Here is a 10,950-nt window from a genome sequence, read left to right as displayed (position 1 = left end):
ATGTTGCTGCTCTAAGAATGATCATGATGCCCTCATGTCCGTATTTTATTTTATCGACACCTCTATCTCCAAACATGTGGGCATATCTTCCGATTTCGGCTTTCGCTTGAGGACAAGCGAGGTCTAAGCTTGGGAGAGTTGATACGTCCATTTTGCATCATGCTTTTATATCGATATTTATTGCATTATGGGCTGTTATTACACATTATGTCACAATACTTATGCCTATTCTCTCTTATTTTACAAGGTTTACATGAAGAGGGAGAATGCCGACAGCTGGGATTCTGGGCTGGAAAAGGAGCAAATATTAGAGACCTATTCTGCACAGCTCCAAAAGTCGTAAAACTTCATGGGAGCATGTTTCAGAATATATAAAAAATATTGGACGAAAGAAGTACCATACGGGGGCCACCCACCGTCCACGAGGGTCGGGGCGCGCCCTACCCCCTAGGCGCGCCCCCCTGCCTCGTGGGCTCCCTAGTGGCCCTCCGATGCCCATCTTCTGCTATATGAGGTCTTTCGTCAGAGAAAAAAATCAGAAGCAAGCTCACGGGACGAAACTCCGCCGCCACGAGGCGGAACCTTGGCGGAACCAATCTAGGGCTCCGGCAGAGCTGTTCTGCCGAGAAAACTTCCCTCTGGGAGGGGGAAATCATCACCATTGTCATCACCAACGATCCTCTCATCGGGAGGGGGTCAATCTCCATCAACATCTTCACCAGCACCATCTCATCTCAAACCCTAGTTCATCTCTTGTATCCAATCTTTGTATCCAAACCTCAGATTGGTATCTGTGGGTTGCTAGTAGTGTTGATCACTCCTTGTAGTTGATGCTCGTTGGTTTACTTGGTGGAAGATCATATGTTCAGATCCATTATGCATATTAATAACCTTCTGATTTTGAACATGAATATGCTTTGTGAGTAGTTACGTTTGTTCCTGAGGACATGGGAGAAGTGTTGCTATAAGTAGTCATGTGAATTTGGTATTCGTTCGATATTTTGATGAGATGTATGTTGTCATCCCTCTAGTGGTGTCATGTGAACGTCGACTACATGACACTTCACCATTGTTTGGGCCTAGGGGGAGGCATTGGGAAGTAATAAGTAGATGATGGGTTGCTAGAGTGATAGGAGCTTAAACCCTAGTTTATGCGTTGCTTCGTAAGGGGCTGATTTGGATCCATATGTTTCATGCTATGGTTATGTTTACCTTAATACTTCTGTTGTAGTTGCAGATGCTTGCAGTAGGGGTTAATCATAAGTGGGATTCTTGTCCAAGTAAGGACATCACCCAAGCACCGGTCCACCCACATATCAAATTATCAAAGTACCAAACGCGAATCATATGATCGTGATGAAAACTAGCTTGACGATAATTCCCATGTGTCCTCGGGAGCGCTTTCCTTCATATAAGAGTTTGTCCAGGCTTGTCCTTTGCTACAAAAAGGATTGGGCCATCTTGTTGCACCTTGTTTACTTTTATTACTTGCTACTCGTTACAAATTACATTATCACAAAACTATCTGTTACCGATAATTTCAGTGCTTGCAGAGAATACCTTACTGAAAACTGCTTATCATTTCCTTCTTCTCTTCGTTGGGTTCGACACTCTTACTTATCGAAAAGGCTATGATAGACCCCCTACACTTGTGGGTCATCAGCGCTGGTATCCTCCCGAGTCATCACATGCTCACTATGCTGCTATTCTCGTTACTGGTTTTGTTTTTCTTTCTTGTTATCGTGTTTCGGCAACTCCGTGATGAAGTCACCTGTGTTTGGACAGATGATGATTGATGCCGTAACATCGAGAGGGCCCTAAGAATATCTCTTCATCACCGGAGCATCACTCTCGAGCTATCTAGTCCCTTGCCAAACTTTTCGATGAACATATAAGTTGTCATTATGATCACCGTGTTATAGGTGAGGTTTGAGCAACCCCAAAGCCCACTGTATGGTAAGAAGTGACTACAATACTCTCATGATCTATGTAGCAAATCACATGTTAACACTCTATGTTATTACAATTGATCACATACGATATTATCTCAATTCATAATGAACAAGTTTGGGTCAATTTATATGATCGTTCTTCCAATGTCATAAGCTCAATGTTGTTTTTGCACTATCGCTACACTTAACGATATCCTAAGATCCGGTGATCACCAACAACACTTGAGCTAGTCTTAGAGGCGAGACTAGGAACCTTTATTTTATCATTATCATTTCACACAAGCAAATGAGTTTTCCATTGAATTGCATATTCCAAAATCATGGCAGGTATAGCATGAAATATACACACTTAATTATGAATATGAAAATATAGTAATACAATATTATTGTCTCTAGGGCATATTTCCAATAAGGAGGTCCAGGACAGATGTGTGCATGTGAGGCATGCGTGTGCGCGTGAGTCAGGGGTGAATGCACGTGAGTGTTGTGTGTGCTCGCCCATGTATAGGAGCGAGGGGAGCAACTTCCATGGCCACGGGGGCCATGGACAGGAGCTCGGCTCCGACCAAACTGCGAGCAGGGGGATCTCATCTTTGATCGTCTCCCCGTCCGCACTAATGGCAGCCCCCTGCCTCGCCGCCTTCTTACCCATCCGCATGGAAGAAGCAGCGGGAGCGACAGAGAGGGGTCCGAGAAAGATGGGGACAAATGGAAGAGGAACTGGAGGAGGAGAGTGCTACCTTTGCAGCGGTGAGGATGCGCGCCGATAGTGTGCTCGAAGGCGTCGGGGTAGCAAGATCCGTGTTGCAGGAGAGAGGAGACGAGTAAGGGGAGAGCGACACAAATGAGGGTGTGAATCGACGGGGAGGGAAACCCTAGTCCTCTTGCTTGCGTGGGTGCAGGCGTGGGTGCTGGCTTGCGGAAACGACCGAAACTTGCAGTTCAGCTCAGCCTGGCAGGGGGCCATTTTGCATCCGTCGGGCCAGACCCAGCTAGACATGCATCATACCAAACAACGAGATAATTGTATGATGAGTGCGAGCCAGGTGCAATACAAAAATCCAAATACGCCCTTAGGCTTTGAACGTCTGCGACGACTTGATCTTGACTGGCCTCTGGAGCCGAGAACGCGACTTGTTCTCACAACACAGTTTTTTTTCCTGAGGGGGTGTTCCCACAGCATTGGAGGGTTAACATCGTCCCCAAAGTCACGTGGGCTGCAAACACAGAGTGCCTTAGGTCCAACGGATGAACTCAGCCGGCCCAACAAATGCGGAGTCATGAGACCTGTAACCCCGGCCCACGTTTTCTTCTGCTTCCTCTCCGCAATTCGGAGCGCAGTGCACTCGGCAGCCAGGACCTTGTCTCGAAAAAAAGAGAGGAAAAACTCAGCAGCCAGGACCAACGACGCGGCGGCGACGGCGAGCGTGACCGCGAGCGCGCCCAGTCTCCCTACAGATCCGCGCGGCGGCCGGCAAGGTGCGATCCTCTCCCTCCGTCTCACCTGCTCTCTTCTCTCAGATCTCACAGGGGGAATTTGCTCGCCCGAAGAGATCCTGCCCATCCCGCCGCGGCTTCTTGTGCCTTCTTCGTGGTGGTTTCTACACGCCTTAGTAAATTGCAGAGACAGTGGCTCGGATTCACGGGAATTTTGAGTCCGATCCCGCCCCTTGGCGGAATTGGGATCTGGGAGGGGAAGGACGTAGTAGGATCGGTGTTGAGATCTCTATCGGTGAAGCCGCGTCCAATCGGTTCCGCTTGGGCCGAATTGGTGCCGTTTATTCAGTTTGATACCCAAGACGGTGTTGGTAGATGGTCTGGATGGATCCGCTGTTTGGAAATGTGTAGTTTGCGAATATCATGCTTTGCAAGTGCGGCGGGCAGGGAATCGCGTTGGTGATACTGTGCTGGAGCCGGTGACCATTGGAACTTTGCAAGCCGGAGCCTGCTCATTGTCCAGTGTTTATTTGATTCAGTTTCATATGTTCGATCATCCCTCAAGCCATATGTTTGTAACATGAGGTTGACTTTTCAGTTTCAGGGGTCATCTGCACTGTAAGCTGGTAGCTGATTGAGAAGAGGGGAATACCAGCAATGTTCTCCTTGTTACATGGTCTATGGAACCATGTGTTCAGCAAGACAGAGTTCCGTGTGCTCATCCTTGGAGTCGATAAGGCTGGGAAGACGGTAATCCATCTCAAACTTGTGTTTACATGTATGAAGTATTGAGTCAACTATCTCCCTTATGTGTTGAAGATTGGGTTTGTTTGTATAATTGTATTCGTATCAAAACTTGATGTGCTTCTAATAATGACTATGTAGACCTTGCTAGAAAAGTTGAAGTCAATCTATTTGAAAGGAGAAGGTCTTCCACATGATCGTATTGGTCCAACTGTGGGGCTTAATATTGGACGTATTGAAGATGCAAATGTAAAACTTGTTTTCTGGGATCTGGGAGGTCAGGTATGGTTTCTTGTGCTATTGGCCAAAATTTCTGGTTGAGAAGCTCTTCAATTAAATTTCTCCATTCATCATCCAGGACTATTTTCATTTCATCAAAGATAGGTTCATATTTGCTCATTTCTCCGATCTCCATTTTCATTAATGGAGATCAAAATGATGAAATCTGGAAATCGAGATTCTTGCTTAAGAAAATTAATCGTAACCATGGTAGAGCTGCACATGTGGTATCTAATTTTGCTAGAACCGGGTCGCACTGGTTAATGGATTGTGTTTCACTGCTTTCTAAACCTTTAACTGAGCAATAAAGATCCCATTCCCGTGTAAGGAAAAAAGGAACTAATTGACGTTCAGATCAAATGCATTTGTACTTTATTTTTTTCATGATCTTACTTTAATACCTGGAGATAGAATACACGCTTCATTTTGCAACCAAAGTACCTGGATTAGATAAATGACAAGTGTAGGCCAGTTTTCATCCCTTTTTAGAATCCTCAAACGTAAAAGTTTCCTGTGGACATGCAAATTATTAGAACATTAGAGTTGATGCTTATACGGAAGGCATGTAACCATCATGTTTATAAGTTTTTTCATGTTTATGGCAAAACTGAAGCAAATGCTTATCTTAGTAAGACCTTATACTTTGATATTACAGAGATCCTGGTCTATGTTCGTGATCATGTACCTAATATTTTTGCGGAAGTTTCTCTCTTACTGCTCCTGCTGTCTGATGTACTTTCAGCCTTTTAAGAACACAAGCTTTGGTACTACTGATAATTGACAAGTTAGACCTTTCCCATTATGTGGTTTAAGTTTTGCTTAAGGAAGCATACTAGACTGTAGTTATGACCTTTACTTTGTGAAAGCTAACAGGCAAACATAAACTTCATTCCATAATTTCACAAAGACTACAATTTAGATAGCATTCTTTTTCTAGACATTGCAAATTCAAATGCTAACTACATGTTTTTGACAGCCTGGCCTAAGAACTATATGGGAGAAATATTATGATGAGGCTCATGCTATAGTATACGTTATCGACTCTGCCTCCGCATCAACATTTGAAGATGCCAAATCTGCTCTTGGTAAGTTGCTTCCATTTCTTTCGTCACAAAACATTTGTGTAACTTGTGCTGTTAACTGTATGTTCTAGTGAAGTCTGTCAAGGATTGGAAAAGTTAGGATCTCAAACATTTTTGTTGCAGAGAAAGTGCTTCGTCATGAGGATCTGCAAGAGGCACCACTACTCGTATTCGCCAACAAACAGGTTGAGTAATATACACCATACTTAAGGGTTCATTTGGATCCTAGGCAAAATCAGTTATAGCCTTGCCAGGCTAGGGAACGCGTTTGGTATAGCCCATAAATTATCGCTTTTGACGGCAAGTTAGCCTCACGGGGCAATGAAATCCTCGCCAGCTTGGGAGAGCCAATTTGGATCACTCTCAACAGCAAGGCACACCACGCAAAAAAAACTACTCCGAGCCAAATCGTGCAACCAGGCAAAGTCAACAAAGCTGACTTGCGCTAGCTGGGCTAGCTAGGCTATGGCCCGTCAGGGCAAGGAAACCAAACGCACCCTAAATTACCTTACAAAACTCAATGCATTCACTCTGAACTGAAAACTGCAATTACTTGGATGAAAATTGGCACTTCTGGGAAAATTCTTTTTCATGTGCATACAATGCACAGTAGTTGTAACTGTAAACGAATCCGCAGCTGTTTAAGTGTCAGAGGATACCAGTTTCCATGCTCCCTAGGCCATGAATATGCATCATATGTAGAGCTCAGAGCATGGAAGAGGTGGAACATGCTTTAACCATGTGCTTGCGCATAATTGAAGTTGTTCAAGAATTGACGCATTATCGCACTCGGTATTCGTAACATTTTGAAGATGAGAGAGACGCTGCAGAAAAAAATAGCTGTCCATATTATTCATTTAGTCCCCTGCAAGTTCATTTCATCTTGATATGTTGCTTTAGCCATTTTCCTCTTGCCTCTTATATTTTTCATGTTTGGATGCTCCTCTCAACAGGATTTACCAGCAGCTGTCACAGAAGAAGAATTGGACAGACATCTTCACCTTAAAGAGTTTGATGAGAGGCCATATATGTTTGTTGCGGGATCTGCATATGATGGGTAAGTAGAGCAATTCCTTCAGTTGCCAAACTTATTTGCTTCATACTGAAGGATGATCCATTATTATGAATATTTCTACTAATTTCTTATCAAGATGGACTTTCAATGATTCAGTTTAGGCTAGCAACCACATTGCTTAACTCATTCTATTTTAACTATACATTGCTTAATATATTTTTCTTCTATGAATATATGATAGTCAAGGATACATTGAACTAGCCACTTGGAAGGTGGACATGAAGAAAGTTGTGCAGACCTCTCTTTCTTAATGACCTTTTTATGGCAGGACGGGGATCAAACTGGGTATCGACTGGTTGGTAGAAGAAATGGGAAAGAGTAGGCGCACTGAGGCTCTGAGGGCACGCACCGACACATATGCGAAGATTTAGCACCATGACTGAAAACTCTGGTATATTCGATTTTGAGAAGCACAAAGCATTTGAGGACGCTGGCTGATGTCGTTGGTCTCTGTGTATACGCACTTTAGCATAATGTCATGATCAGTTGAAGCCCATCGTCATCCTCACTCTGCTATAGCCCCAGAACAAAATGCCTTTTGATGTGGCTCTTGCAGTAGTGATGGCAGAAGCGATTGTTCGTTCATTACTCCCAAGGATGTACAGTCATTACTCGTTTGGATTCGTGTTCATATGATGTTCCTTTTCTTGAAACATGCTGAGTGGCAAATGTTGAGCACATGGTAGCTTTGTACGTCCGCAATGGTTGTCCCATAATTACATGCTGATGAGTGGCAATGTTGAGCACATGGTAGCTTTGTACGTACGCATCTAAAAGAATGCAGCTTCAAACAAGATTGCCACTGTCCTAAAATCCTCACTGTCCTAAAATCCTCATTTTGGGTTCTCATTCGGCATCACCAATAGAAATACTCCATCTGTCCCTAAATATAAGCCTTTTTAGAGATTCCAATATGGACTACACATGGAGCAAAATAAGTGAATCTACACTCTAAAATATGTCTATATACATCCGTATGTAGCCTGTATTGAAATCTCTAAAAATGCTTTTATTTAGAAATGGAGGGAGTATAATGAGTGAACCTACACTCTTAAATACGTTTATATATATCCGTATGTAACCTGTATTGAAATCTCTAAAAAGGCTTATGCTTAGAAATGGAGGGAGTATAAAGCAGCCGGTGCATTCCATCATATGATTCATCTTCCATGCTAGTACTCCCTCCGTCCGGAAATACTTGTCATCAAAATGAATAAAAAGGGATGTACCTAGATGTATTTTAGTTCTAGATACACCCCATTTTATCCATTTTGATGACAAGTTTTTTTGGGCGGAGGGAGTATTTCCTAAGTGAGACAGTTTCAGTTCGTAATTACCAGATGAAGAGGAATTTTCTTTTTTGAGGGAGATGGCAGCAGATGGTCTTACCTGTAACTTTGAAGCATTATTCGTAAACAAAAAAAAAAAATTGAAGCATTGTACATAGGTATAGTGAAGTTCATGTTTACTGGTCCGGCTTCTTTTGTGAGGTTTCCTGTGTTCATAAAGATGCGTGTCACAAAAACATAGTGTGATGGTCAAGAAGAGCATAGACAGGCCATGCTAGAAGGTGTTCGAAATATTAATTTTACCAGCACCTCAAAAACACAAAATACCTTACCCTAGATGGGCCAGCTTCTTCAATTAGTGCAGTAACGCGGAAGGGTGGCTTAAATTCTTGAGCCATCTGGTAGTTCATCGCTGGAAATTCTCCATCAGGTGGTATCTACTCATTGGTAAACATGATTGCCAAATTGTGCATATTTGTTTGGAGAAAAAAAGGAAGAAAGAAAAAACATATCAGTAGCACATACTACCAAATGCAGAGTTCTGTCAATGTCAAAACTGTCGAGCTGCACTGACTCATGAAGTTACAATCATCAAGAACGACGGACCCTCCTCCAGAAGAACTTCTGTAATCTGGTCTCAGGCATTTGTAGTATTGTTAATTCATAATGATGGTAACCAGATCAAATTTACACGATAGCAACAGCACATCAAACTCACTTTTTTGAAGCGGTAAAAAGTTATAGTGAATACAAAATCTCGTTGAAGCTAGGAATTGTACGATAAGATAAAATGCAAATAGAAGGTCCCCACTGATATTACTAATGGTTAACTGTATCTATTAAGCTCAAATACAATAAACGTGGAAATTAAGCAAAAATGATCAGATGGCCGAGTTGGTCTAAGGCGCCAGATTAAGGCTCTGGTCCGAAAGGGCGTGGGTTCAAATCCCACTCTGGTCAATTTTTTTTTGAAATACCACGGAGACATGCAGTAGTACTTTTCATCCTGGAAATAAGAGACATACAGTACTTTTTCCCCATGGAAATCGAGAGTGCACGCATCAGAGACATGCACTGACCAGCTCCTAAATCGAATTGCCACGATTTACTTCTGCTTCCTGTTAAACCAAGAAAGGTTCAGCACTACAGCACAAACCAAATCCCATAACGAAACAGACAAGGTGGCCATAACGAAACAGAAGAGCCGGGGAAATGAAGCAAGAAGAGACCGTCGGCGGCGACCAATGGAGGAGTTTGGCTTGAGCCTGCGGAGGCGCCTGCCACATGCTGCAGCAATATACTCCCTCCGTTCAGAAATACTTGTCACCAAAATGAATAAAAGATGATGTATCTAGATGTATTTTAGTTATAGATACACCTCTTCTTATCCATTTTGATGATAAGTATTTTCGGATGAAGGGAGTATATACTAGACCTGCAGCAATATATACTATACTTTGGGCAGGGGCATAATATTTTCATACAGTGGCCGTGAGATCAATATTGAGCAAGGAAAGCAATTAGCAAACCACGGAGCCAGAACAGAGTGCCATATGTACATTATTTTCATACTGAGTAATCAAAAGGTTCGAGAGGGCATCCAACAGTTTTGATGCTACATAATTTTCGAGCAAGGCATTCCTACAGAAGACAGAATGGTCGAACCAAAGACCACTGAAACGGCTTGGTAGCTAATGGTCGAACATAGATAGTTGGGCAGTCATTAGCGCCAAAGCAAGTGGTTCCTGCCACTATCTGGCCATCATCGACGGCTATGTAAGAAAGGCATTGTTATTTATCGGTAATAACCAATTAGCAGAATGGCTAATAGAAATACATGGTTGCATCGGATAATCCATGATGTAAAAGCGAAAATGATATCTTTTATTCATCAAAATAAGGTTCCGACATTTACAACATGCTTAAATATGCATTACATAGCGATTAAAAATAGGCAACGATTAATCTAAAACAGTAAAAGCATATAACAAAAGCATGTACATTAAAATAGCATGTTAAGAGCATCCTAGACCTGAAAATTGGCCCTCAAATCGAATTCCCGAGTCTCTTTTATGGCTGAAAATATCTTTTTAGCTAACTGACACGCCCATGGCTTTATACGCAAAATAACTCAGCAGGAATAAAGTTGCGTAAAAATTCCAACAACTATAGGGGCTAAAAAGAAAATACGCGTGTGCAATACCGTTTTTGCTCCAGTCCACTAATGAAACAAGCCGGAACAGGCTGTCGACCCATCTAACACCTCGCGCAATACCCTCTTTCTTTCAGTAACCATACTGGACCAGCCACGCCACTTAGGCCTGTGGGCCGAGGTGGCGACGGCTACGTTTTCCTAGCCGCCCGAACATCCACTAAAAAAAGCCGCCCGTGCACGGAGAGCTGGGGCGGTGTCGTCGGAGCATGTCTCCATCGTGGTGTCGTCCTCGTCATCGAAGACCTCGGGAGATCTGGTCGGTAAGCCGGCCTTGATCCGGCTGGCACAAAGGCTCTGCTAGGCGGCGGCAAGGGCGGCCACCTCATGTTTCATCTAAGTGGAAAGGCTCACCCTCAAAGTTTCGTCGCCTGCAATCATGATGGATACAGTGCAAGGGAGGAGGATGGGGAGTGGCTTGTGTTGTGGCGTGGGGTTAGCTAGATGTGGCCATCTTTAAATGGTGGATTCAGGTCTGGTGCGTCAATGCGCCGCGCCGGAGTGGGTTTCTCGGCCGGCGAGCCTGCTTGATGGCGGCATACAGATGGATGGGACATTCAACGAACATCATAGTGTTGGGGAACGTAGTAATTTCAAAAAAATTCCTACGCACACGCAAGATCATGGTGATGCATAGCAACGAGAGGGGAGAGTGTTGTCTACGTACCCTCGTAGACCGAAAGCGGAAGCGTTAGCACAACACGGTTGATGTAGTCGTACGTCTTCACGATCCGACCGATCCAAGTACCAAACGCACGGCACCTCCGAGTTCAGCACACGTTCAGCTCGATGACGTCCCGCGAACTCCAATCCAGTAGAGCTTCACGGGAGAGTTCCGTCAGCACGACGGCGTGGTGATGATGATGATGTTCTACCATCG

General features: G+C 43.7%; 1 protein-coding gene and 1 non-coding gene across 2 annotated transcripts; both read left to right on the top strand.

Moving 5' to 3' along the window:
• Positions 1-3,274: 3,274 nt before the first annotated feature.
• Positions 3,275-7,315, top strand: LOC119363090 (ADP-ribosylation factor-like protein 1). The gene is made up of 7 exons (XM_037628395.1): positions 3,275-3,431; positions 3,988-4,139; positions 4,275-4,415; positions 5,389-5,497; positions 5,618-5,679; positions 6,448-6,551; positions 6,838-7,315. The coding sequence occupies exons 2-7, from the start codon at positions 4,047-4,049 to the stop codon at positions 6,938-6,940; spliced, it is 612 nt and encodes a 203-aa protein (XP_037484292.1). The 5' UTR covers positions 3,275-3,431; positions 3,988-4,046; the 3' UTR covers positions 6,941-7,315.
• A 1,422-nt stretch (positions 7,316-8,737) lies between these two features.
• On the top strand, positions 8,738-8,818 carry TRNAL-AAG. Its single transcript has one exon. It is a non-coding gene; the product is annotated as a tRNA-Leu (tRNA).
• The last annotated feature ends 2,132 nt before the right edge of the window (positions 8,819-10,950 follow it).

The sequence above is a fragment of the Triticum dicoccoides genome, chromosome 1A (assembly GCF_002162155.2).
Source record: "Triticum dicoccoides isolate Atlit2015 ecotype Zavitan chromosome 1A, WEW_v2.0, whole genome shotgun sequence".
NCBI lineage: Eukaryota > Viridiplantae > Streptophyta > Magnoliopsida > Poales > Poaceae > Triticum > Triticum dicoccoides.
The sequence above is the reverse complement of the archived record's forward strand: the minus strand, read 5'-3'. Positions and strand labels throughout refer to the sequence as shown.

Excerpts from the sequence above, each read along its gene's own strand:
- LOC119363090 (XM_037628395.1), top strand. The coding sequence starts at position 4,047 with ATGTTCTCCTTGTTACATGGTCTATGGAACCATGTGTTCAGCAAGACA. Across the intron at positions 4,140-4,274 it reads TCGATAAGGCTGGGAAGACG|ACCTTGCTAGAAAAGTTGAA; the intron begins GTAATCCATCTC and ends ATGACTATGTAG. Across the intron at positions 5,498-5,617 it reads AGATGCCAAATCTGCTCTTG|AGAAAGTGCTTCGTCATGAG; the intron begins GTAAGTTGCTTC and ends TTTTTGTTGCAG.